This window comes from Lutra lutra, chromosome 1 (genome assembly GCF_902655055.1).
Source record: "Lutra lutra chromosome 1, mLutLut1.2, whole genome shotgun sequence".
NCBI lineage: Eukaryota > Metazoa > Chordata > Mammalia > Carnivora > Mustelidae > Lutra > Lutra lutra.
Window position 1 is genome coordinate 205340621 of NC_062278.1, and position 27341 is coordinate 205367961.

At 60.3% G+C, this 27341-nt stretch overlaps 1 protein-coding gene across 3 annotated transcripts; it reads left to right on the plus strand.

Moving 5' to 3' along the window:
- CELSR3 (cadherin EGF LAG seven-pass G-type receptor 3) lies at positions 1-27059 on the plus strand. 3 transcript variants are annotated; one of them, XM_047694529.1, is made up of 36 exons: positions 1-4758; positions 6270-6920; positions 7287-7512; positions 7734-7849; positions 8232-8320; positions 8428-8585; positions 9113-9276; positions 9542-9667; positions 9758-9927; positions 10352-10537; positions 11098-11214; positions 11604-11775; positions 11924-12065; positions 12162-12282; positions 12581-12764; positions 13087-13188; positions 13409-13423; positions 14602-14696; positions 14922-15131; positions 15351-15546; positions 15796-15951; positions 16349-16523; positions 17134-17301; positions 17540-17666; positions 17755-17961; positions 18174-18348; positions 18519-18631; positions 19060-19139; positions 19572-19698; positions 20149-20265; positions 20360-20508; positions 20770-20885; positions 21195-21353; positions 21889-22089; positions 22481-23369; positions 24702-27059. In XM_047694529.1, exons 1-36 carry the CDS (start codon positions 570-572, stop codon positions 24727-24729), a joined length of 10416 nt encoding a protein of 3471 aa, XP_047550485.1. In that variant the 5' UTR covers positions 1-569; the 3' UTR covers positions 24730-27059. The 3 variants fall into 3 exon arrangements, 2 of the variants coding, with proteins under 2 accessions (XP_047550485.1, XP_047550491.1); XM_047694535.1 differs by lacking the exon at positions 13409-13423 and having other exon boundaries at positions 1001-4758; XR_007121433.1 differs by lacking the exons at positions 21195-21353; positions 21889-22089; positions 22481-23369; positions 24702-27059 and having other exon boundaries at positions 1001-4758; positions 20189-20265.
- Positions 27060-27341: the final 282 nt, after the last annotated feature.

Here is a 27341-nt window from a genome sequence, read left to right on the forward strand (position 1 = left end):
GGGACGCGGTCGTGGCGGGCGAGGGGCGGGGATCCGAGGAAGCCGTGGCTGCAGCCCTGTGGCAACGTCGGGCTCCACGTGGCATCCCAGAGCACTCGAGACCCCGGCCTGGAGGAGGGTATAGCCTCCAGTGGAGGGGTCCCCAGCGCGGGAGACTGCCGGGATCCAGGAAGGCAGAGAAGAGTTTGGTCTCTACTCATGCCTTGGGCGGGTCACCTACAGTCCCTGATCTGCAGAGACGCTCCAAACAGGCAGATGGTCGCGACATGTTTCATGAGTTAATACTCACTGATCGAATAGTTCAAGCTATTAACTTTGGGTCTGGCGTCCCAAGTCCCCATCCAGTCAACGTCCCTTCCACCCCCAGGATTGCACTTAGTACCCCTGCCAAGAGTCAGGAAAACGCTCTCTGCACATCATGGGCACCACATTTTCAGACCAAAATCTAGGACAGTGTTCGGAACGAGTGCTCAGGAAGGAGGACAGAAGACCTGCAAGTAGAAGAAAGGATGGGGGACCGCGCCTAGAAGAAAGAAGGAGGGTAAGGGCGGTGGCTCAGAGCAAGGAGGATGGATCCAGGGACGGCGAACCTTCTAGCTCTGTTCAGCACCACGGGCAGCAGTTGCGCTTTGCCCTTAACAAAGATGGCGGCAATAGCTTCAATTGTCAGAATCGGCATGCGCAATGGGCTGTACCACCGGATTTGGGGCTTCGGGGCAGAGGTGGAACGAACCATCGCGGAGGCCGGGAGCCATGTTGGAGCGGCGGGAGGCGGCAGCAGCGTCGGGGATGCTGTGGTGGGGGCGGCAAAAGCCGGGGCCGCATGCCAAAGGGGTTCTGGCCGCGGAGTAGATGGTGCCCAGAGGGCGGAGGCGGCGCGGAGCGACAGGCCGAGAGGCGGGGGACCGGGGCGGCGGCAGGGGCCCGGGAGGGGGCCTGAGCGGCGGGGCGGGCCCAAGGCCCGGACCGGGGCGAGGGGCGGTGGAGGCCGTGTGGGGAGGCGGGGGGTGATGGCGAGGCGGCCGCCGTGGTGGAGTCTCAGGGGGCCGACGACCCCACTACTCCTGCTCCTTCTCCTCTTCTCTTTGTTCCCTCTCAGCCGGGAGGAGCTGGGGGTCGACGGGGGCCAAGGCTGGGACCCAGGAGTAGCTGCCGCTACGGGGCCAGGGGCGCGGACCGGTGGCGGAGCATTAGCTCTTTGTCCCGAAACGCCCGGGGTCCAGGAGGATGGAGAGCCTGGTCTGGAAGTCAGGGAGCCTGTCTTCGTGGGTCTCCGAGGGGGAAGGCAAAGCGCCCAGAGTGGTCGAGGGCCCCCTAAGCATCCGGACGGGGGGCTAGGGGCGAAATATGGGGTCCAGGCATTAGACAGCCGCGGGCGAGAAACAGGACAGGGACCAGGGTCTCTCTTATGCTGGCGCACAGAGGTCTCCTCTTGCGGTCAGACAGGACCCTTGCGAAGAGATAGTATGTCTCCAGAGGCTCTGTCCCCAGGGGTCCCGAGCCTGGAGAACAGCTCGCCCTTCCCTTCCGATCTTCTGGTTCGGCCCCGTGGTTACAAGCCTGTGTCCTCCCCGAGGAATGCTGGGAGAGGCACCCCGAAAAAAGTGGGAACCATGCGTTGCTGCGGGGAATTGTGGGCGCCGAGGCGCAGGGGTCAGGGCGAGAGAACTGCGACATCTCGAACGGAGAGAACAGTCCCTCAGCCCGACTGTTCCCCCAGGGCTGCGGGATCTGGCCCTGGGCTGGATTCAGCACCGCGCACAGAGAGGACAGCTCCCGAGTCTGGTTCAGCACCGCGCGAGTCTCGGACAGCTCCCGAGCCCACGCCCGAGCGCATGCGCTCGCGTAGCCTCTTCCGCCGCCGCTTCCTCCCGCAGCGCCCCGGGCCGCGCCCCCCGGGGGTCCCGGCTCGGCCTAGAGTCTGGAGAATACCCCCAGCAAGCAGGGTCCGCCCCCGTCGCGCCGCGAACCGCCACCCGCAGTTTCCGCAGTACAACTATCAGGCTCTAGTGCCCGAGAACGAGGCTGCGGGCACCGCGGTGCTACGCGTAGTGGCGCAGGACCCGGACGCAGGCGAGGCGGGTCGCCTAGTTTACTCGCTAGCCGCGCTCATGAACAGCCGCTCGCTGGAGCTCTTCAGCATTGACCCACTGAGCGGCCTCATCCGCACAGAGGCTGCTCTGGACCGCGAGAGCATGGAACGGCACTACCTGCGCGTGACGGCGCAGGACCACGGCTCGCCGCGCCTCTCGGCCACCACCATGGTGGCTGTTACAGTGGCCGACCGCAACGACCACGCGCCGGTGTTTGAGCAGGCGCAATACCGGGAGACGCTTCGGGAGAACGTGGAGGAGGGCTACCCCATTCTTCAGTTGCGTGCCACAGACGGAGACGCGCCCCCCAACGCCAATCTGCGTTACCGCTTCGTGGGGCCGCCAGCTGCGCGTGCCGCGGCGTCCGCGGCCTTCGAGATCGATCCGCGGTCTGGCCTTATAAGCACCAGCGGTCGCGTGGACCGCGAACACATGGAAAGCTACGAGCTGGTTGTGGAGGCCAGCGACCAAGGCCAAGAGCCCGGGCCGCGCTCTGCAACTGTGCGTGTGCACATCACGGTGCTGGATGAAAACGACAACGCGCCCCAGTTCAGCGAGAAGCGCTACGTGGCTCAGGTGCGCGAGGATGTGCGCCCCCACACGGTGGTACTGCGCGTCACAGCCACCGACCGGGACAAGGATGCCAATGGACTGGTGCACTACAACATCATCAGCGGCAACAGCCGTGGCCATTTCGCAATTGACAGCCTCACGGGTGAGATCCAAGTGGTAGCACCTCTGGACTTTGAGGCCGAGCGAGAGTATGCCTTGCGCATCCGGGCGCAAGACGCGGGCCGGCCACCACTGTCCAACAACACAGGCCTGGCCAGCATCCAGGTAGTGGACATCAATGACCATACTCCTATCTTTGTCAGCACACCCTTCCAGGTCTCTGTACTGGAAAACGCACCCCTGGGCCATTCAGTCATCCACATTCAGGCAGTGGATGCAGACCACGGGGAGAATGCCAGATTGGAGTACTCCCTAACTGGTGTGACACCTGATATGCCCTTTGTGATAAACAGTGCCACTGGCTGGGTCTCTGTGAGTGGTCCCCTGGACCGTGAATCTGTGGAGCATTATTTCTTTGGTGTGGAGGCCCGAGACCATGGTACACCCCCACTCTCGGCCTCAGCCAGTGTCACAGTAACTGTACTAGATGTTAATGACAATCGGCCCGAGTTTACAATGAAGGAGTACCACCTACGGCTAAATGAGGATGCAGCTGTGGGCACCACCGTGGTCAGTGTGACCGCTGTAGATCGTGATGCCAACAGTGCCATCAGCTACCAGATCACAGGTGGCAACACCCGGAATCGCTTTGCCATCAGCACCCAGGGGGGTGTAGGTCTGGTGACACTGGCTCTGCCACTGGACTACAAGCAGGAACGCTACTTCAAACTGGTGCTAACCGCCTCTGACCGTGCCCTTCATGATCACTGCTATGTGCACATCAACATCACAGATGCCAACACTCACCGGCCCGTCTTTCAAAGTGCTCACTACTCTGTGAGTGTGAATGAGGATCGGCCAGTGGGTAGCACTGTGGTGGTCATCAGTGCCTCTGATGATGATGTGGGTGAAAATGCCCGTATCACCTATCTTCTGGAGGACAACCTGCCCCAGTTCCGAATTGATGCAGACTCAGGGGCCATTACGCTACAGGCTCCCCTGGACTATGAGGACCAGGTGACCTACACACTGGCTATCACAGCCCGGGACAATGGCATCCCACAGAAGGCAGACACCACTTACGTGGAGGTGATGGTCAATGACGTGAATGATAATGCTCCACAGTTTGTGGCTTCCCACTACACGGGGCTGGTATCCGAGGATGCTCCACCTTTCACCAGTGTCCTGCAGATCTCAGCCACTGACCGGGATGCTCATGCCAATGGCCGGGTCCAGTACACTTTCCAGAATGGGGAAGATGGGGATGGAGATTTTACCATTGAGCCCACCTCTGGTATTGTCCGCACAGTGAGGAGGCTGGATCGGGAGGCAGTGCCAGTCTATGAACTGACTGCCTACGCAGTGGACCGAGGTGTGCCCCCACTGCGGACTCCAGTCAGCATCCAGGTGTCGGTGCAGGATGTAAACGACAATGCACCTGTCTTCCCAGCTGAGGAGTTTGAGGTGCGAGTGAAGGAGAATAGCATCGTGGGTTCTGTGGTGGCTCAGATCACAGCAGTAGACCCTGATGAAGGCCCCAATGCCCACATAATGTACCAGATTGTGGAAGGGAACATCCCCGAGCTGTTCCAAATGGACATCTTCTCTGGAGAGTTGACTGCACTCATTGACCTGGACTACGAGGCTCGCCAGGAATATGTGATTGTGGTGCAGGCCACGTCTGCCCCTCTGGTCAGTCGGGCCACTGTGCACGTCCGCCTGGTTGACCAGAATGACAACAGCCCTGTGCTCAACAACTTCCAGATCCTCTTCAACAACTATGTATCCAACCGTTCAGACACCTTCCCCTCAGGTGTTATTGGACGCATCCCAGCTTATGACCCTGATGTCTCTGACCACCTTTTCTATTCTTTCGAGCGGGGCAATGAGCTGCAGCTGCTGGTGGTCAACCAGACCAGCGGGGAGCTTCGACTCAGCCGTAAGCTAGACAACAACCGCCCACTGGTAGCTTCCATGTTGGTGACTGTCACAGGTAAGGGATGGGGGGCGGACAGGTGACCCAGTGACCTCAACCTGTCAGGGCCTTATGGGCTCCACAGGGCATCTCAAACCAAGAAGGATTTCCAAGCCTTCCAAGAATCCCTAAAGTGCTGGGTTCCTGCATCCCACAGGATCTGCCATAGACTTCACAGGTTAAGTTCACATAATCTCTGCTTAGGGTCTTGGGTAGACTCCACAGAACCCCAGAGATTCTAGGACATCTAGCAGACCCCATAAAGACCATCTGAACTGCCTACTACACTAGAGATAGTGCCCCCACTCCCAGAAGGCTGCAGGTCCTGGGTTAATGCTGGGGAGGTCACAGGAAAAGCCAGCATGGGCCAGTCAGCCCACAGCACACCCTTGTCCAGATGAAGCATTACTTTGGGTCCGAACTGACCTTCATCTGTACAGGGAGGGAGGCCAATAGCTCAATGGTCAAGAGCAGCAGCTTATTTTGGCAGCTTCAGACAAAGAGTGGGCACACATTGGCCTTGCTGCCATCTAAGAGGCTGACTGCAGCCCAGCCCTTCAGGAATATGTCCAGAGCCCCCACCTACCTCTTTCCTACCTCTCCAGCCCCATACTTTCACAAACACTCCCTCACAGGAGGGTTCAGGTGGGAGAGGCTCTGGCAATTCTGTCTGCTGCTCCAGAGGTTGGGAGCTGGGCTTCTGCTGGTGTTCATTCCCCAGTTCTGGAGCATGGACTCCTGGCTCTGCCAAAGGAGGCACAGCCTTCATTATCCCTCAGTTCACTCAACAACCAATCCTTAGTTAGCATTCAATGTGTACTAGGGCCTGGGGACAAGGTATATAAGCAGCTTGTCCTCATTTTGAAAGGTGGCCACTGAGATCACAGGACCCAGGTCTGGGGTGATGGGCAGCTTTCTGATCCAAGAATGCTGAGGAGGGAGTGGGTGGCCGGGGTCCAAGACCTTCCTGGAGAGAGGGAGCTTTCTGAGCCAGGGTTCTGTGGGATGGGGTTGAGTGGCCAGAGGGCCAGAGCCCCTTTTAGTGCCGTGGGAAAGCAGTTTGCTGACCAGAGATAGGGGAGGGGTAATCCTTGGTCTAGAACCCCATTTGTCTCTTTGAGGGGATGTTTTCCTGTCTATGCGAAGCTGGGGGTAGGGGTGGGTGGTCAGTGGCCCTGGCAACTCTTTAAGTTTTGAGTGAAGGTGTCTTTCTGACCACGACAACCTGGGGGAGGGTGGGTTATGACCACTTAGGGATCTTCTTGTGTGCTATTGGATGAATGACTTACTGACCCATGGGCTGGCTCAGATCTCTGCTGATGTTGGAGGGAGGGCATAGGAAGCAGCAACTTTGTTCTTTGATGCTGGGGGAGCTGGTCCCAAGCCCCAGATGCCCTGTGCCTGGCAAGGTCAGCCTGCTGACTCAGAGATGCTGGGGGTCTGGGCATTCACTGACCCCAGCCCTCTGAGTCCCAGGGAGGGGCAGCCACTGAGCCCACACTGTCCTCTGTCCCTATCCCCACCCGCAGATGGGCTGCACAGCGTGACCGCGCAGTGTGTGCTGCGCGTGGTCATCATCACCGAGGAGTTGCTGGCCAACAGCCTGACCGTGCGCCTTGAGAACATGTGGCAGGAGCGCTTCCTATCGCCACTGCTGGGCCACTTCCTGGAAGGCGTGGCCTCGGTGCTTGCTACTCCCGCCGAGGACGTCTTCATCTTCAACATTCAGAACGACACGGACGTGGGGGGCACCGTGCTCAACGTGAGCTTCTCCGCACTGGCGCCACGAGGGGCCGGGGCGGGCGCTGCGGGTCCCTGGTTCAGCTCCGAGGAGCTGCAAGAGCAGTTATACGTGCGCCGCGCGGCCCTTGCCGCCCGCTCGCTCCTGGACGTGCTGCCCTTCGACGACAACGTGTGCCTGCGCGAGCCGTGTGAGAACTACATGAAGTGCGTGTCGGTGCTGCGCTTCGACTCGTCCGCGCCCTTCCTGGCCTCGGCCTCCACGCTCTTCCGACCCATCCAGCCCATCGCAGGCCTGCGCTGCCGCTGCCCGCCCGGCTTCACGGGAGACTTCTGCGAGACAGAGCTGGACCTCTGCTACTCCAACCCGTGCCGGAATGGCGGCGCCTGCGCGCGGCGCGAGGGGGGCTACACCTGCGTGTGCCGGCCGCGCTTCACAGGTGGGCAGGCTGCGGGGCTGGGGCCGGAACTACAGTGCGAGTGAGGGTGCGGCGGCGGTCTTGAGCGTACCGGAGTCGAGTGGGCCGGAAGTGGTAGAGCCGGGCCCTGCGGGAGCTCGAGGCGCTGAAGAAATAGAGAGAGGCCTCGCTCGGCCGGACGGAGGCTGAGAAGGGGGCGTGGCTGCGGAGGGGGGCGGGCCCTGGGGGCGTGGCCGGGCCACTGGGAACGCGGGGAGGGGCCAGGCTGACAGGGGGCGTGCCCACAGGGAGCTCGCCCTTTCAGAGGGCTGGGAGTCTTTGAGGGGAGGGGCCCGCTGGAGTCCTCGCGGGCGGGGCGCTGACCTCCCGCCGCGGTGTGACCCCTAGGAGAAGACTGTGAGCTGGACACCGAGGCTGGACGCTGCGTCCCGGGCATCTGCCGCAACGGGGGCACCTGTGCCGACGGGCCCGACGGCGGCTTCCGCTGCCAGTGCCCGGCGGGCGGCGCCTTCGAGGGCCCGCGCTGCGAGGTGGCGGCGCGCTCCTTCCCTCCCAGTTCGTTCGTCATGTTCCGTGGCCTGCGACAGCGCTTCCACCTCACGCTGTCCCTCTCGTAGGTGCCAGCCCCTTATCACCGCGCGCCTCCACGCTGTCCCTGCTCCCTCCAAGACCCTGACTCAGATTCCCAGCTGCCCCATCCTGATCCCCCACAGGACACCACCCCTCCCGGGATGCCCCACCGGGTTGTCTTGGAACGGCACTGTCCCTGACGTCACTGCACTATCCCTGACGTCACGGCATCCTTTCTCATCGCTCCCTGTCCACCCCACCCAGGTTTGCCACAGTGCAGCCAAGTGGGCTGCTCTTCTACAACGGGCGCCTGAACGAGAAGCACGACTTCCTGGCCCTGGAGCTCGTGGCCGGGCAAGTGCGGCTTACCTATTCCACGGGTGGGTGCTTCCATGGATGTGTGTCGGGGCGGGTGTACATGTGTGGGTGAGATGGCTGGGGGGGGTGTGAGCCTCAAGTTCCCTCAGGTTTGCCTCACTGTACCCCCTCAATACCTACTTCCATGCTAAACAGACATCAGTGAGGATCTGACGTTCTAGCCATTCCCTGGGGGAAAGTCCATCTGTCCAATGTGTGTGCTTCTCCTATCTGTCTTGAGGCACTCTGGTCCAGCCAGTGCGGTCACTAGTAGATGGGACTGATCTGATGTATCCAGGACCATATGCTACATCCTGGGAGTAGCTGTGTTTCTATGACTGGGGGTGGGGAGGGAGAGGCAACTAGGCAGCTCCAGACAACCTTCCACGTGTATCTTCCCCACAGGTGAGTCCAACACAGTGGTCAGCCCCACAGTTCCAGGGGGCCTGAGTGATGGACAGTGGCACACAGTGCATCTAAGATACTACAACAAGGTGGGCACCAGCCTTGGCATGGGAGTGTGAGGGGAGCTGGGAGGCCAGGTTCTGCCCTTCAGGGGTCACCGTGGGGATCCTGTTGAGTGGTGTGCCTGGGTCTCTAGCCCCGGACAGATGCCCTGGGGGGTGCTCAGGGCCCCTCCAAGGACAAGGTGGCTGTGCTAAGCGTGGATGACTGCGATGTGGCCGTGGCTCTGCAGTTCGGGACTGACATTGGCAACTACTCATGTGCAGCTGCTGGCGTGCAAACAAGCTCCAAGAAGTGAGACCCCAGCCCCGATCCCCATGCCCTCTACCTGCCTGCCGAAGCCCACCCCTCACATGTCCCACTCCCCACCCTTCCCCAGATCACCCTTTCCCTCTCCCCCTGAGGACATTGAAAACCCACCTCATCCTAGCTCCATCCCTGTGTTCTCAGACCCCCCCACTCGTGCACATGTTCCCCAGGTCCCCAGTCCCCAGTGCACATGCTCCCTGCTTCTCTTTAATGTGCCACAGCCCCCCTTGGCACCCCAGACTCTTCACCAACCACCCAAATGCCTCACTTTTTCATCCTAGCCCTCAACCCCTCTTTCACCTTTCCCTAGACTATCTGTGCATCATGAGCTCTCCTGTGCACCCCTACAACTGAAGTTAGATCCCAGCTTCTTCCCTAACCAGGCCTTACTCTCCCCTCTAAATCACTTTTACCCTCTGAGTCCTACCTCCCCACACACACTTCCTATGGCCCTCAGGAACCACCCCACCCTGGCCCCTATCCCAACAATGATGCGGACCCCTGATCCCCAGGTCCCTGGACCTAACGGGCCCTCTGCTCCTGGGGGGTGTCCCCAACCTCCCCGAGAACTTCCCCGTGTCACACAAGGACTTCATTGGCTGCATGAGGGACCTGTACATTGATGGCCGCCGAGTGGACATGGCAGCCTTTGTCGCGAACAACGGCACCATGGCAGGTAGTCCGTGCCCCCGTATTAGAGAGGGGGGTGGAGGGCTCCGTGGAGTGATTCCATATCTGACCTTACCCTTGTTTCCTTTGTGAGCAAGTGTTGTGTCATAGCCTAGCCTTTAGGGCCCGCCTCCTTCCAACTCCACCCTGAGAGAACACAGGGCAGAAATCATGGCCACTTTTGGCCCCTCTGGACCCCCGTGTCCTGTCTAGCACTCGTGCCCCCCACTCCCCCCATGTTCTCACATCCTCCATGTGCCTTCCTCTCCCAGGCTGCCAGGCCAAGCTGCACTTTTGTGACTCGGGCCCCTGTAAGAACAGCGGCTTCTGCTCAGAACGCTGGGGCGGCTTCAGCTGCGACTGCCCCGTGGGCTTCGGTGGCAAAGACTGTAGGCTCAGTGAGTGGGCAGCACGGGGCAAGAGGGGCCTGCAGGGTAAGGTCTGTTCCTGAGGTGGGGCCTGTGATCCTGCTCTTTTTATCCCCTCAGCCATGGCCCATCCCCATCATTTCCGAGGCAATGGCACACTGAGCTGGGACTTCGGAAATGACATGGCTGTGTCTGTGCCGTGGTATCTGGGCCTGGCATTTCGGACACGGGCGACGCAGGGAGTCCTGATGCAAGTGCAGGCTGGGCCACACAGCACGCTCCTCTGTCAGGTGTGTCTGTCCTCCTGGCCCCTCCCTCAACCCCCAGTTCTCAACTTCAGATGCCGCCAGCAACATTCCTTTGGGTTTGAACCTGGTCATCCTGCTTACTCTTACCAGGTGTCCTGACCGTATTTGACCCTGCTCTGGACCCTAGCCCTTGACCTTCCTTCCCACCATAATATCCTCTGCAGGTGCAGGGCCCCAGAATATCTCTTCTGTGCTAGCTGCACTGATCCCCAACCCCTGACCCTGACGTCTGGCCCCTAACTTCCCTCTCAGCAACATGACATCCCCAGGCACAATCCCCTGTGTGCTAAATATAGCCTTGACCCTGCGGTGCTGACATCTGAGGCCCCAGACCTCACCTCCTGACACTCCCAGCCCCAGCCCATCTTGGACCCCTGACCCCAGGGTTGTGCTTCTCTATCTGCAGCTGGATCGGGGGTTGCTGTCCGTGACGGTGACCAGGGGTTCGGGCCGTGCTGCCCACCTCCTCCTGGACCAGGTGACTGTCAGTGATGGCCGGTGGCATGATCTGCGGCTGGAATTGCAGGAGGAGCCAGGGGGCCGGCGGGGCCATCATGTCCTCATGGTTTCATTGGACTTTAGCCTCTTTCAGGTCTGATTTCTGACTCTGCGGTAGTCCATTCTCAGTCTTCCCACTAGACCCCCTCCCTGGTCCATTTCCTCTCGGTTCCCTCCACTGTACCGCACTCTCCCTGCAGTGCCCTCGTTATACCCTTGCTTGGAGCCTACCTTGCCAGCCAGGCTGCTCTGCTGCCAGGCCTGGTCATGTCAGAGAGGATATGCAGATTTCTGGTCTGGTCTTGGGGTACCTCTGCAGCTGGGATATTCCTGAGCTCTTGGAAACCCCCTTTGTTCCTTGCCCTGACCTCCCTAATTCAAAGCCATGAAATGTCAGGGTTCTATTTGGGTCCAGGAGAGAGGCCTCTCTGGGCCCAGTTCTTGACCAAAACCTTGCTATTATGCATCCCTCATGCTCCAGCCGGGTCCTCCATACTCAGGGGCTGCTCATTCCCAGACCGTTCCCCTGGTCCAGAGGGACAGAGGATGGCTGTGCAGGGCTAGGACAAGGTCAAGACTGACTCTGGGGCAGGGCAGGGCAGGGATCCATCAGGTGCCCCCACACCCCCAGTGCTGACTGTCCTCCTCCCCCAGGACACCATGGCAGTGGGGAGTGAACTGCAGGGTCTGAAAGTAAAGCGACTCCATGTGGGAGGCCTGCCCCCCAGCAGTGAAGAGGAGGTTCCTCAGGGTCTGGTTGGCTGTATCCAGGTGGGGTTCAGCATGGGAACATGGTATGGGCCATTAGGGTGAGTGGTCAGAGGTTAGGAGCACCTTGGGACCTGAAAAGCTGCATCCACGTAGGGGTTGGCACAGGGAGGGATGTGACCCAGAGCCATCAGAGACAGTCAGGCCTTTCTGCACTGTTGGAGGTGAGGATCTAGCTTAGATTATCAAGGGTCATTAGAGATCTGTGTCAGGAACAGCATGATTAGGGGTCCCATGGGGGGGCTGAATTGGGGATGTTGGGGGTCAGGGACTGGGTCTTTTGGGGAGCCTGAGGGAGACTGCATGTCAGGGGTCATCAGATCAGGTGGCTGGCTCTGCAGGGACCGGGGTGCTTTGACATGGGTCTCACACCTTGGTGGCTCTGTCCGCAGGGGGTGTGGCTTGGCTCCACGCCTTTGGGATCCCCAGCCCTGCTTCCACCCAGCCACCGAGTGAACGTGGAACCTGGTTGTGCCGTGACCAACGCCTGTGCATCTGGCCCCTGCCCACCCCACGCGGACTGCCGAGATCTTTGGCAGACCTTTTCTTGCACCTGCTGGCCAGGTGTGACTTGGGGGTAGGGTAGAGTGATCTGGGCGGGAACCAGGGGCTCATGGTGAAGAGCCTGGAGGAGGCAGGTATGGGAAGAACGGGTGCCTTCTTCCACTCATGCTGTGGCCAGGTGTCCTAAGCTTGCTGACCCAACCTGCAGGTTACTATGGCCCAGGGTGTGTGGACGCCTGCCTCTTGAACCCCTGTCAGAACCAGGGGTCTTGCCGCCACCTTCCAGGAGCCCCCCATGGCTACACCTGCGATTGTGCGGGCGGCTATTTTGGGCACCACTGTGAGCACAGGTGAGGGGCTGGAGGCTGAGATGATGGAAAGACCTGGTGGGGCGTGGGGAGGGTCACTGAGACGTGGCGGCATCTCACCTGGCCCTCTCCCTCCAGGATGGACCAGCAGTGTCCACGGGGCTGGTGGGGGAGCCCAAGCTGTGGCCCCTGCAACTGCGACATTCACAAGGGCTTTGACCCCAACTGTAATAAGACAAATGGGCAGTGTCACTGCAAGGTATTCCTGGCCCCGACCCCTGACCTTTGAATTTTTCTCTAGCCATGATCTGTGATTCTTATCCAACTTGCTCATCTCTGCTACCCGACTCAAGCCCTAACCTCTTACTCTGTCCTGTCACCTAACTGCCGCCTCTTGTCCTTGACATCTGATCTCTCCCTTATGTTTTGTTTGAAGTCCAACCTTCCTTCCGGCCTGATTCCCCTGATTACCCCTGATTCCACTCATTCCCCAGGCCTGAGGCCCTGACCTTAAGCCCTGATCTCTGACCTCAGTTCCCTGATCCATTCTCAAACAGGAATTCCACTACCGACCGCGGGGCAGTGACTCCTGCCTTCCGTGTGACTGCTACCCGGTGGGCTCTACCTCGCGTTCATGTGCACCCCACAGTGGGCAGTGCCCCTGTCGCCCAGGAGCCCTCGGCCGCCAGTGCAACAGCTGTGACAGTCCTTTTGCAGAGGTGACCGCCAGTGGCTGCCGAGGTGAGCGGGTTCCATGCAGTGCCACATAGAGAGGGCCGCCTTTGGCCTGCTGCCACCAAGTCGCCTCGCCGGCTTGGCTCCCTAGCTAGGGGCTCTGGAAGGTTTTTCCTAAAGGAGACCGCTGGCAACTAAGGACCACATTTGCCCCACGTACTTCAATGACTTGTCACAGAATCTGATAGGCCGGCTCCTGTAATAAGGTCAGCAGTGGAGTGGTGGGTGGTGGGTGGTGGGTCTGCTGTGGGTGGTAGAGGAGCCGTGGGTATGGCTATCATTGGCCTCAGCCCCCGGCTGTCTGCCTCAGTGCCTCCTCTCTCCCTAGTGCTCTATGATGCCTGTCCCAAGTCCCTGAGATCTGGTGTGTGGTGGCCTCAGACCAAGTTTGGCATGTTGGCTTCAGTGCCTTGTCCTCGGGGGGCGCTGGGTGAGTACCTGGGTGGGCAGGGGCATCAGTGAGGGTGGGAGTAGGCCTGTCCTCTGACTGCTGGAGCTACTTCTTTTTCTGAGTTGGGAGGCCCTGCTCCTGCAAAGAAGTGGGAGTCGGGGAGGGGGTCTTTGTGGGCTCCTCACTACCTCCTGGGGGCTCTGGGTCCCTCCCCATGCCCTCACTGAGCCTCCGTCTGTTTCTCTTGGCTTCTGGGCAGGATTGCGGGGTGCAGGTAAGGGGTACGTGTTTGCTCAGGTGTGCTGCCCCCCCCACTGCCAGAGCTTTTGCAGACCCCTCCTGCTGCCTGAAATCCCTGCGGACCCATCCTCTGCAGCCCGAGGTCTCTGAAAACTACTCTTAGCTGCTTGAAGTCCCAGGAGGACCCTTCCCACTCTCTGAGGATGCCTTTTCTGTTGCCTGAGCTCCTCTCAGGCCCCTCCCCACTTCCTGTGATCACTGCAGACCCCTCCTCAGCTCCCGGGGTCTTCAGGGCTTTTCCTGTTGTCTGAGGTCACAAAAGACCCCTCCCCTCTGTTTGAGGACCCTCTAGACTCCTCCCCACTGCCTAAGGACCCCTCCCCATTGCCTGAGGTCCCCGCAGAACCCTCCCTGCTGCTTGAGGTCTTCACAGTGGCTGGACAGACATGGTCTGTGTTTGCATGCTCATGTGTGTGTCTCTCTGTGCCTGCGCACGTGTCTGTGAGTCCGTCTTGCAGGGGAGGGGGTTCTTTATTTAAGTCACGGTCCTCCTTGCTAGTGGCTATAAGCTCTGTTAAGGCCCACATCAGTTCTCATGCAACCGCCATCCCAGTCGCACAGACGAGGGAGAGAGGGCAGCAAAGTCCACCACTGGGGCAGTTAAAACTGGTGTGAGAACTGTCACCCCACCCTCACTTTGGTCACGTGATACCCCTGGAAAACCTGGTCTGTGTCAGCATGTCTGCGTGTGCGTACATGAGAGAGCACGTGTGTCTGTGTGTTTGTCCCAGTCCACATATCTACGTGTGTGCAGATGTGAGTGCTGGTACACGTGTGTGTGCTTGCCCTGGGCCACGTGTCTGTGAACCTGGCCTGGCCTCTGCTTGTGTGTATATGTGTGTGTATGTGTGTGCGTGTGAGATGGAGAGAGAGAGAGATGGAGAAAGAAAGAGACAGAGAAAGCCCTGGTACTCAGCTTTATGTAACCAGTGGCTCACAATGGCCCACAGACCCCCTCTAGAATTAATGGATAGGCAGCTAGGACCTGCCTGGGCTGGGGGCTGGGGCTGCGGTGTCCCGGGGTCCAGCCACAGATGCCAATTATTCCGGTCTCTGCCTCAGAACTCCCCCTGCATTAGGGGATGGTGCTGTGCTCACCTCCTCAGTGAAGGTGTCCAGGCCCTGGGCCTGACAGGGGTCGTCTGCTCCTAGGTGTTGCTGTGAGGCTGTGTGACGAGGACCAGGGCTGGCTGGAGCCTGACCTCTTCAACTGTACCTCCCCTGCCTTTCGAGAACTCAACCTGCTGGTGAGACTGCCCAGACCTGACCCTTCCCTCAGGACCTGCACTGGCCCTTGGCCTGGCCTTGGCCTCCTCAGGCCTGTGCTGGGCCCTAAGGCCTCATGTCCCAGCCCTGGACCTCCTGGACTTTTCCTGGTTGCCCTTTAATCTGGCCAAACCCCTCTTCTGGTGAAGCTTTTGAGAAAGGCTTAAGGGACCAGAGAGTGACCATGCCCATCTTTGTCCTGGCAGCTGGACGGCCTGGAGCTGAATAAGACCGCCCTGGACACGGTGGAGGCCAAGAAGCTGGCTCAGAGGCTGCGGGAGGTGACCGGCCGCACAGACCACTACTTTAGCCAGGACGTCCGAGTCACTGCCCGGCTGCTGGCCCACCTGCTGGCTTTCGAGAGCCACCAGCAGGGCTTCGGTCTGACAGCCACTCAGGACGCCCACTTCAATGAGGTAGGGCCGCGCCCTGTGCTCACCATCCCAGGGACCCCTGCTCAGTCCTCTCCTGACCCTGGGGAACTGGAAGCCCAGGCTATCCCTCTTCCCTTGTCCTTTCCCGACCCAGCCCCTTGCCTGCTGGGGTCTGAGTGCCCAGCCAGACCCCTGAGCCCCACCCTGCCCATCTCACACGTCCTCAGGCCGCTGAGCCCGCTCTCATCTCCCTCCTTCCAGAATCTGCTGTGGGCTGGCTCTGCGCTGCTTGCTCCGGAGACCGGAGACCTGTGGGCAGCCCTGGGGCAGCGGGTCCCCGGGGGCTCCCCAGGCAGCGCGGGGCTGGTGCAGCATCTGGAGGAGTACGCAGCCACCCTGGCCAGGAATATGGAGCTCACGTACCTGAATCCCGTGGGGCTGGTGACGCCCAACATCAGTAGGTGGTGGCTAGCCCGTGGGGGGGGCAGGGACCTGGAGGCCAGAGGGGCTGGGGACATGGATGTCAACGTCAGTGGCAGGAGGTTGTGCCCCCTCCCTCAGCTGCTTTGCAGGGACACTCTCTGTGCTGGTAGCCGTGAAGCGATGGCTTGTGGGACGCGGGTACGGGATGGGGATAGGAGGGTGTGGGGCCTTCGGCATGGGGAGGAGATCCTGGTTGGGTCTTACCCATCTTCTTCCTGGGCAGTGCTCAGCATTGATCGCATGGAGCACCCCAGTCCCACCCGGGGGACCCGTCGCTACCCTCGTTACCATAGCAACCTTTTCCGGGGCCAGGATGCCTGGGACCCTCACACACATGTGCTGCTGCCTTCCCAGTCCCCACGGCCATCCCCGCCTGAAGGTGAGAGCCCTTGGCTGACCCCTGGCCCAGCTCCTGTTTCCCTGCCCGTTTGCCAGACAGCATGTCGCCCTCCTGCCAGTCCCCCCACACCTGCCCCCAGCCAGACCTGCCCCACATCAGACCCCTGCGTGAGACCCTCCCATGTCAACCCCCCATAGCACTCTTACCTCACCAGATTCTCTCCCTCATTCCTGATGATCTCTCCCAGGCCTTGACACTCAGGATCCAGCCCTGGGGATGAAGGGAACATGGGCTTCTGCTCCTCCCATCTCTCAGTTCTAGGCCTTCAGGAAAGAGATTCCCATGCTTGATGCTGTGTTTGGTTGGTTCAGAGCTGGGTTTGTGGGTGCTTGGGGTCAGAGGCCACTGACGGTGCTTCCTCTCCCTCCCCTCGCAGCTCTGTCCACAAGCAGCAGCAGCATGGAAAACTCCACTACCTCAAGTGTGGCCCCTCCTCCAGCTCCTCCGGAGCCCGAGCCGGAGCCTGGGATCTCCATTGTCATCCTCCTCGTTTACCGCACCTTGGGGGAGCTGCTCCCTGCCCAGTTCCAGGCCGAGCGCCGGGGAGCCAGGTACCATGGGGAAGGCATTATTTCTAGGTCCTTCACCCCTGAGCTTCCTGCAAGTTTCGACCCAGCTAGGATCCCTTTCTTGGTGGGCAAATGAACAGGCTCACCGTCATTCTGAGACAGCTCCTGTGCCCAGCCCCTGGGAGCCTTGTCCATGCAGGCTTCCCTGTGACTCACGTCCATGGGTTGTGCACAGTGACAGACAGACTGAGAGCCACAAGTGGGGGCGGTCGCATAAAGCCGGGGTACGGGAGCCAGGTGCAGACAGGCAAACTGGCTGACAGCGACTGGCAAGCACAGGCTGGCGGGCGGAGGTCAGAGGGGGCTGTCAGGGAGGGCCTTTAAGGCAAACAGTCTGGAGCTGCTCAGGCTGCAGACCCCAGGGTGGGCAGTGGATCTGAAGTTCCTGGTGCAGAGAGCCTGCCAGTTATGTGGAACCATGGCAGCCCATCTAGGCCACCAGACTCAGGGTCTTGAAGTGGCCCAGAAAGAGCTTCTGCCCTGGGGCGTCCTGGACTCTCAGCCATGCCAACGGCATGAAGACCGTGAGGTGTAGGTACTCAGAGCTTGAGGAGGTCAGCGGTGTCCGAGCCCAGGTGGGGTGTCTCCTCAGGCTCCCCCAGAACCCTGTTATGAACTCCCCGGTGGTCAGTGTGGCTGTGTTCCACCGACGCAACTTCCTAAGGGGTGTCCTGGAGTCCCCGATCAGCCTGGAGTTCCGCCTCCTGCAGACTGCGAATCGGAGCAAGGCCATCTGCGTGCAGTGGGACCCACCTGGCCCGTGAGGACCTCCGCTCCGGGAACCCTTGGTCCCCTGGTGGTCCCTGGAGCACCCTGCCTGCCCTGGGTGGCCTCCCACCCATGTCCCTGTGCACCCAGACCCATGAGGAATGCTGCTCCCCAGCTTCAGCCCCACCCCCACCCCCCCCTACCCCAACTGTCACAAACCACCCCCGCCCCCGCATGGCCACAGGGCAGTGCCGCAAGGGATGGTAGGTCTAACTGCCCTGTGGCTGCAGGGCGGACCAGCACGGCATGTGGACAGCACGGGACTGTGAGCTGGTGCACAGGAACGGGTCTCACGCCCGATGTCGCTGCAGTCGGACAGGCACCTTTGGGGTCCTTATGGACGCCTCCCCCCGTGAGGTGGGACTGTGTTCCGGGTGCTGAGGAATGTGGACAGGCCAAAGGGGAGGGTTGTCCAACGCCCCAGCGACCGTCCCTGTCCCCACAGCGGCTGGAGGGTGACCTGGAGCTGCTGGCGGTGTTCACACACGTGGTCATGGCAGTGTCTGTGGCCGCGCTGCTTCTGACCGCCGCTGTCCTGCTGAGCCTGCGCAGCCTCAAGTCCAACATGCGTGGCATCCATGCCAATGTGGCGGCGGCCCTGGGCGTGGCCGAGCTTCTCTTCCTGCTGGGAATCCACAGGACCCACAACCAGGTGCAGGGTCAGGGCCAGGAGGCCTGTGTCCTCATGCCACCACCCAGCCCAGGAAGTCCTGGAGCCAAAGCTCAGGGTCAGAGGTCAGGGAGGCTCCGGTGGGGGCGCCCAGGGGTCAGGGCAGGACGCCGGGGTAAGGTGCCATGGTTTAGGGGTCCGAGGCGCGGGGTGAGGGGGAAGCGGTGCTGATGCCCCCCTCCCCCTGCCTTCAGCTGGTGTGCACGGCGGTCGCCATCCTCCTGCACTACTTCTTCCTCAGCACCTTCGCGTGGCTCCTCGTGCACGGCCTGCACCTCTACCGTATGCAGGTGGAGCCACGCAACGTGGACCGTGGCGCCATGCGCTTCTACCACGCCCTGGGCTGGGGCGTCCCCGCTGTGCTGCTGGGTGAGGGCCCCGCAGCCCTGGCTTCTGTCACGCACTCCCCTTCCTGATCCTTACCCAACCTCAGTCCCCCATGCCGTGTGCTCCGCCCTCCCCCTCAACTTCTCCCTGTGCATGAAAGGGGCACCCGCTCTAGAACATACCCCTTCTGTCATTCCTATCCTCCCTGACAGGCCTTGCTGTGGGCCTGGATCCTGAGGGCTATGGGAACCCTGACTTCTGCTGGATCTCCATCCACGAGCCCCTCATTTGGAGCTTTGCAGGCCCTGTCATCCTGGTCGTCGTGGTGAGTGGGCTGCACCTGAGGCCACCCAGGTGTGCCATGGCAGGTATCAGGGCACGGCCCCGCAGCAGGTGTGGCAGTGTCCGTGGAGGGGTGCCAGGTGACAGTCTGCAGCCTTGCAGGGCTCCACCCCAACTTCTGTCCTCTGCTCCCCTGGTGCAGAGATGGGAGGTGTTGGGTCAGGAACTCGACTGCCTCTTCCTGCGAACCTCCTTCTCCATTTATCAGTCCCTCCCTGGTTGCCTACCTCAGGCTTCTTCTGTGTCTAAGGACCTCTCTGTTTCTGATCTCCTGATCATGTGGGTGTTTCTCCCTGGTTCTGCCTCTCCCTGTATGGCTCAGTCTCTCTCTGTCCCTGTTGCTCTCTTTCTCTCACTGTCTCTGTCTCTCTCTGCCCCGCCCCTGCTCCACATGTCTGGCCGCGGGTCCAGATGAATGGGACCATGCTTCTCCTTGCTGCCCGCACAACCTGCTCCACGGGGCAGAGGGAGGCCAAGAAGACCTCTGTGCTGTGAGTCGGCTGGCTGGGGAAGGTGGGGGGTCCTCTCCTGGGCAGGCTGGACTTGGGATTCTGGGCACAGGGACACAGACCTACCCGCCCTGGCCTGTGGTCCCTCTCTGGTGCCCCCATCACCCTCCAGCCCTGCATGTGCTTCTGCTCTGCTGTCTCCGCAGAGGCTCCCGTGGCCTGGGTGGCTCACTTAGCCCCCTACCCCCTGCATTGCCCCCCTGTCTTCCACATTTCTCTCATAGCACCCCTGTGTCCTCTCGTGGTTCCCTAAGTACCCTTCTGGTTTGTTCGGTGACCTCTCATCTCCCTTCGTGTCCTCCTGAAACTGCCATGTTCCTGTGGGATTGCCTGTCCTTCCATGTCCCTTGTGTGTCCCCTACCTGAGCCCCGCGTGACGTCTGCATGTCCCCCATGTCCTCCCATGCTCCACAGCGGGAGCCTCCGCAGCTGCTTCCTGCTGCTTCTCCTGGTCAGTGCCTCCTGGCTCTTCGGCCTCCTGGCGGTCAACCACAGTGTCCTAGCCTTCCACTACCTCCACGCTGCGCTCTGCGGCCTCCAGGTAACCGGCACCCCGCCCTGCCCTGGGCCAGGTGGGGCTTCGGCCGGGTGGCCCCAACCCTGGGCGGGCCCTCGAGCCCTGGTCTAGGGCTGACTCCTGCTGGGTGGCTGATGATAGGCGGGCTGCCCATCCTGGGTTGACCTTCTCCAGCGCTGTGGCTCCTGGCCGCTCACTGGCGCACACTGACCTCCACCGACTTGGTCACTTGTGCCCCTCTGAGCCCTTGCTGCCTCCAAGACTCTCCCCGACTCCCTTCCTGGGTCAGCCCTGGGCTCCTCACTCCCTCACACTAACTTGCAGTAACTGGTCCCCCTTGCTGACCCGCAGTGACTTCTCCCAGCCCCGACTGCCCCCTCCCGGTGGCCCTGCTCTGACCTGTGACTCATTTCTGATCTCTCACTGACTTTCGCTAACCCCTCGTTGACCCCACACTGACCCTCGCTGGCCCAGGGCCTGGCAGTGCTGCTGCTCTTCTGTGTCCTGAATGCAGATGCTCGGGCAGCCTGGACACCGGCCTGTCTGGGCAGGAAGGCAGCTCCCGAGGAAGCGAGGCCAGTGCCGGGCACGGTGAGGGGCTCTCGGGGCTGGGGAGTTGGGGCGGGCGCCCCAGGTGGCCTCTGCAGAGCTGGCTCACATGCCTGTGGGCGCCCACCTCCTGCAGGGGCATGGGGCTTACAACAACACAGCCCTCTTTGAAGAGAGTGGCCTCATCCGCATCACCCTGGGTGCCTCTACTGTGTCCTCGGTGAGCAGTGCCCGCTCTGGCCGGACCCAGGACCAAGACAGCCAGCGGGGCTGCGGCTACCTCAGGTAAGCAGAGCGGCCTTCTCGGGCAGGGTCTCTACAGCTCAGACTGGTCCCACTGGACCAGAGGTGGGTGTTCCAGGTCCCGGGGTGACAGCTCTGCCTGTCTTGGCACCTGGGCCCATACGCCTCTGGCCACACACCCAGAGGTGCCTTCGGAGCCATTCCACAGCAGTTGGCCTGTGTGTGCACAGACACCCCAGCCTCCAAAGCACCCTATCACATCCCTCTTTGACGGTGGGGGTGGGGCCGCTCCTGCATTTCTAGGGACAACGTCCTGGTCCGACACGGCTCAACTGCTGACCACACTGACCACAGCCTCCAGGCTCATGCTGGCCCCACTGACCTGGACGTGGCCATGTTCCATCGAGATGCCGGTGGAGGTAGGGGCCTGGGCTGGGGGTCGGGGGAGGCGGAGGATCTCTCCCCCATTTCTCTTTCTTGAGAGCAGCAGCTGACTGTGGTGCGGCGAGCTCCCTTCAGGTCACTGCGCCGGGGGACACCTGGTTCTCCTGCCAAGTCCCAGCCATTCTGCACCGACCCCCACTCCAGGCTTTACCTAGGTCCCCAGCCCCAGCTCCCTACTGTAGCCACCACAAGACCTTCAGTCCCAGGCTCTTTGCTGAACCCCAAGTTCCTTGTCTTCCCGAGCCGCTGATGTGCCTTCCCTCTTCTGACCTTCCCAACTCCAGCTGCAGACTCTGACTCTGACAGTGACCTGTCTTTGGAGGAGGAGAGAAGTCTGTCCATCCCATCCTCGGAGAGCGAGGACAATGGCCGGACCCGCGGGCGTTTCCAGCGTCCACTCCGCCGTGCGGCCCAGAGTGAGAGGCTCCTCTCTCACCCCAAAGGTGAGGGGATACTCTGACCCCATCAGTGACCAAAAGAGACACCCCCTGTTCCACTTGGGTGTGACCCAGGGACACTGATATCCTCTGAGGCTTCCTGGGACTGACCTACTGGGAACGTGGGGTCATCACCGGGCACCCTCACACCTCTCCCCATCCAGCTTCCTAGCAGTTCTGCTGGCTAGAGACCCGGGAACAGCCCGGGTAACAAGGTCAAAGTCAGATGTTACGGGGTGACATGTCATTCCTCCAGCCCCTTTTCTTCCCTGAGGGTTAGGGTTCAAACTGGTTGGTTCTTCAGGGTTCTTCTTGACCCCTCAGCCACCAAGTTCCCCCACCCCTAGTATCTGTCCACCTCTCAAGTGACAGCCTCACCTGCAATCCTCTCCATTGATTTCTGAGTGACGCCCACTCATTCCTACCTCTGCTCAGTCAGAACGACCAGGGTTTCATGAGCAAGAGGGTCAGACTTGGGGGAGTGGGGGCCGTAACAGTGGGGTCAACTCAGAGGCTCCTGTAACCTGCTCTGGCTCCCCAGATGTGGATGGCAATGACCTCCTGTCCTACTGGCCAGCCCTGGGGGAGTGCGAGGCCACTCCCTGTGCTCTGCAGACCTGGGGCTCTGAAAGGCGCCTGGGGCTGGACACCAGCAAGGACGCAGCCAACAACAACCAGCCGGACCTGGCCCTGACCAGTGGAGATGAAACCTCCCTGGGCCGGGCCCAGCGCCAGAGGAAAGGTACAATCCCTGAATTTGGCCGATACTTCAGGGAACTGAGGGACAGCTTCTACCCCAACCCAGGGGATTCCTAAGCCCTCTGACCCTGGCCTGCATTGCCAGGTTCTGGGGGCTGTTCGTCCTCTGATCTCAAGTGAGGGGGGTTTGCCCTACTCGTGCACCATGGGGACAGACTCTGTCCTGACAGAGGATTGCTGCTTCCCCACTCTGAGCTCTGTGCTGCTGCCACTACGGAATCCCTAGGGGCTGCCTCTGCTGCTCCCTAAGGGGTTTCTGCCCCCAGCCCCATGTCAGAGGGATTGTAGGGGCAGCTGCCTCCCTAGACCCAGGGAGTGTCTGCCCCCACCCTAGGAGCCATACATACCCTGGCTCCTGTTTGTCCCTCACACAGGCATCCTAAAGAACCGATTGCAGTACCCACTGGTGCCACAGACCCGAGACGCTCCTGAGTTGTCCTGGTGCCGCGCAGCCACCTTGGGCCACCGTGCTGTGCCAGCTGCCTCCTATGGTCGCGTCTATGCTGGAGGGGCCACAGGCAGCCTTTCACAGCCAGCCAGCCGCTACTCCTCTCGAGAACAGCTGGACCTGCTCCTCCGGCGGCAGCTGAGCCGTGAGCGACTGGAGGACGCCCCTGCCCCCATTCTTCGTCCCCTGAGTCGGCCGGGTTCCCAGGAACGCCTGGATGCCAGGCCAGGACGCCTGGAGCCCAGGGATCGGGGCAGTACCCTCCCACGGAGGCAGCCACCCAGGGACTACCCTGGGGTCAGGGCCGGCCGCTTCGGGTCACGAGATGCTCTGGACCCAGGGGCGCCCTGCGAGTGGTTGAACACATTGCCCCTGCCCCACAGTGCCCGGGATCTTGACCCACAGCCCCCGCCTCTGCCCCTGTCTCCCCAGCGGCAACTCTCAAGGGACCCCCTCTTGCCATCCCGGCCCCTGGATTCTCTGTCCAGGAGATCGAACTCAGGGGAGCCGCTGGACCATGTGCCTAGCCGGCACCCCTCACGAGAAGGCCTCGGGCCACCCCCACAGCTGCTCAGAGTTAGGGACGACCCAGCCAGTGGCCCTAGCCACGGCCCCTCCACAGAGCAGCTGGACATTCTTTCTTCTATCCTGGCCTCCTTCAACTCCTCAGCTCTCTCCTCCTCTGTGCAGTCCTCCAGCACGCCCTCGGGCCCTCACACCACTGCCACGCCTTCTGCCACAGCCTCTGCGCTTGGGCCCTCCACACCACGCTCTGCCACGTCCCACAGCATCTCAGAGCTGTCTCCAGACTCAGAGTAAGCAGGGTGTGGCCACCTGCCCACACCCTCATCAGTTTAGGGCACCCTCTAGGGACCCTGCCCTGTGTTTTGCCACAGAATGGGGGTGTGGGTTGGCAGCGTGGGCTAACCCAGGCTCGGTGCAGCCAGCGGGCCACAGGCAGGGAATGGTGGTGTGGTTAGAAGGGACTCGCCGGGTGTCTGAGTGCTGCCAGCCTCCCTCCCCTGCGCCTCCGGGCTAGGGAAGTGAAGGAAATGCCTTCCAAAGGGCTTGAGCTAGTGGAGGGGGTGAGAGCAGGAGCCAAGGCCTAAAAGGAGGAGATAACATGGTATAAAAAGGGACGAGGGGAAAGGAGGGATCATGGCTTGGGAGGCTTTGCCTAGGAGGTGGTAACAGACAAGGAGGGGCCAGAATTGGTGCGGGGATGGGGGCATCTCATTCAGGCAGAAGCCCTAATCTTGAAAGTAAATCATTTACCCATGTATTGTGAAGTTCCTCGTGCCTCTAGGCACTGCGGGGTGGAGCACACATTGGGACCTGGTGCATCTCAGGGGCCCACGTGCCATTGGAAGTGCAGGGAGCAGCAGCCATACCCAGAAAGCCACTGGATACACAGGAGTTGGAGAGGGAGTGGGGAGGCACCAGGGGTTGCCAGGCTTTGGAAGCCAAGAGAAGAGTTGAGTTTCAGGAAGGAGGAAGAGCTAGGTCAGGCTCTATGGAGGTCTGCAGGGTGAAAGGAGGCTTGGGCGGGGGGGAACCCAGGAGTGGGGCAGGAGACCAATAGAACCCAAGGGGAGTCAGAGGAGGAGAAAGGAAGGAGGAGCAGGGAGCTTAGGGCCTTGTGCCAGGGACTCTGGAAGGGTGCTGGACTCAGGGCTGAGGGAGAGCTAGTAGTATTGCTTGGGCCCAACTACAGCTAGCCTTGATGTCAGGCTGGTGGGGGGTTAGTTCCTGGGGAACTGTGCGGGGATTTGGGCTTTGGAGTCACTCTTGACCTCCCCAAGTCTCTGTTTCTGTATCTGTAAAATGGGTCTGTAGTAACTGAGATGTGGAGGTTTCTTGAGGCCAAATCTGCCAAGAGCTAACATAGTGTTCGTCCACAGCAGGTGCTTGCTGAGTGCCTAGAGAGACGACAGGGGACCAGGGGGATTTGCTAATGGGTCTCAGGGTGCAGAAGGGATGAAGGGGTCTGAGAACCCCAGAATGGGTGTAAGGGGGTGGGAAGTGAGAGGAAAAGGTGATGGGATTGTGGGAGGAGGGAGATGGTGGGGGGCCAGGCCATGGGGGAGGCCAAGAGGCCCCTGAGTTCTTTCCCCAACCACCTCTGACCATTGCATTCCACTCTACAGAGTTCCCAGAAGTGAGGGGCACTCCTGAGGGGCAGACTTCTGGACTAGGAACGGCTGAGGGCCATGGAGGATTTGAGCTAACAGAAGAGACTCCAGGAGTCGGGGGCTGATCCCAAGGCAGCCTCCCACCCCAACCCCCACCCCCTGCTCTCCTGTTGTCACAGTGCTGAGACGCCTCGCTCTGTCCGTGAGCTTGTGAGCCTGTGTAACAGGTGCAGGGGGAGGGACCTGAAAGGAGGACTTTTATACGTTTTGTACCTTTGTAACCAGAGAGATATGCTTATGTTATTTTTCAGCTTTTCCGTCTCCCGGGGTTCTGAGGCTGGGCTGGGAGGGGGAAGGGGACAGAGGGTAAGAGGTGCAGTGTTTGGCCCCATTCAGGTCCCTGGCAAATCACACGCTCTTTCCTCTCATCTTACTGGGGTGGATTCAGAGAGGAGGGGCACATAGCCCCCCGCCCGTTGATCTGAATATTGTTAGGGCCCAAAGTACAGAATTGACCCTTGCTCTTTCTCAGATGCCCCAAGGGCCAAACTTCAGGGACTGGGGGTTGGTCTTGGAAACAGGGGTCCTCCGACCTCCTCATGGGGCTTTTGCTCGTGCTGCCCCTCCCCGTGGATGTGTGTGTTTCTTATGTGGAGTCCCTGCCACTTACTGCCTTATGACCTAGGACTGATGCTGTGGGGCGCCGCACGTGTCATGTTTACAGAGCAAGGCTTCCCTTTCTCCCGCATGGAGGGGCTCAGGCCTCTACTCAGACATTCCTGGAGAGGGTGGACCAGGGGGTCATTTGCCAGCCCCTGCTTCCGGCAAACGTTGTCTGTGGTCCCACTGGATTCCCTGACACTGCCCTGTGCTAGAATTTCTTCCTAAGGGTAGGGGGAGGCAGGGGAGCAAGAGGAAGCAGAAATAAGAGAGTTGAAGACACAGAATGTAGGTGCCACTGCCTCCCATGTTTACAGGACCCTCCCTGGCCCTAGGCACCTGGGCTGCTAGTTCTACCCTATTCTATTCCTTTCTAAAGGGAAAAATGACTGTTACAACCCTGTTCACAAAACTCTCTTTTATTACTTTGACATCCAGAACTGGGGACTTTTAGATTTTGTTACTTTGTTTACAGGACAAGATTTAAAACATTTTAAAACTTTGTTTACAACTTAAAACTTTAAATTTTTACACTTTGCTTACAGTTGAAAATGTGGTCCCCCCCCCCTTGTTTACAAGCAAAAGATTGAGAGGGCAGGAGAGGGGCTGGAGGACCCTGGACCTGGCCATCTTGAGGGGTTTCTAGCTCCTAGCTCTCCCAGGCCAAAGGTCAGCCCTGAGCCCCCTATTGAACAGCAGACCCAGAAGGCCTCCAGAGTAGGCTCCTTTAATAGCTAGGAACCATGGGTTGTGCAGGGTTGTAGGGGGTCTGTGCAGACACCCCCCTTCCCCCACACATATTCCTGGGAGGCAGTTTCCAAGGAGATTAAAAGTTCTACTTTGCTGACTGGTGCCAAATCCTGCCAGCCAGGACTCCAGCTCTCCTTACCCAGAATGACCCCAGCCCTTGAAGGGTTGAGGGGCCCATTGTGGGGAGAAGGGGTTGTCCTTGCTATGTCCTAGCTTCTATAGATGCCCCTCTCCCGGGATCCCCTGCTCCAGCCCACTGGCCCCTTTCCCTGTCTGTGTAAATTGTTCCGTGAAGCCGCGCTCTGTTTTGGGATTAAAACTTCTATAGAAAATGGTTATTGCCTCTTTCTGTTTGGGGGTGGGAGTGGGGTGTGTGGGGTAGAAGGGTGGTTATGAATTATTCAAACCAACCTGACCTTTGGGAGAAATCTGAGCGCTGCCCCCTCTCAATATTCAGCTATTTTTAGCTAATTTCATCTGACATTTGGAACAGGTTCCTATCTCTTTCACCCTGAGTTCTGGACCGGTGCCGTGTGATCAGGGGCCTGAAGTATGAGCAAAGGTGCTGGAAGTAAGGCGACACGGAAACCCTCTCTCCTCAAGGTGTCAGCACTATGACTTGATCTTCAGGGCCTGCAATTCTAACCTGGCATTTGCCCTGGCCAGGACTCCACCACCTCTAGGAACTGCCCTTGCCAACCCCTGAGCCCCTTAACAGCATTGACCCCTACTAGCCTCTCAGACTTGCAGCTGGCCAGGACATCGCCTTCCTTCCCCGCAAGCCTTCCGGGCGAGATGCCAGGTGTGCTGGAGAGAAACCTCTGGCTGCCTCACTTCAGGTCTGGATGTACAGAGTTGAAGGGAGGCCTTGAGCACCTTCAGTGTCAGACAGTGCCTGGTCTTAAGGGGACGCCCTGAGTGGGAGGCGGAAGAGGCCCCAGGGACCGGGATACCCTAAGAAGAGCTAAGGCTGTGGTTACCAGCAGCGTCCCCACGCAGCCCATCTGGGGGCTTTCCCTCCCCATCCCGCGGGGACCCTCCGAGAGAAGCCAAGACTTGGTATCCGCCTTGTCATATTCAGGTACCCGGGGCCGTTGCTTCCACCAGCCGAGCGCGGATCCTTAGTCCCAGCTAAGTTCCACCCGGCTCAGGGAGGAGGACTAGGCGAGCCAAGAGGGGTAGCGGAAACCAGGCCGCAGGGGAGGAAGGGGTTAAATCTTACTCCCCCCCCCCCCCCGGGGGCTC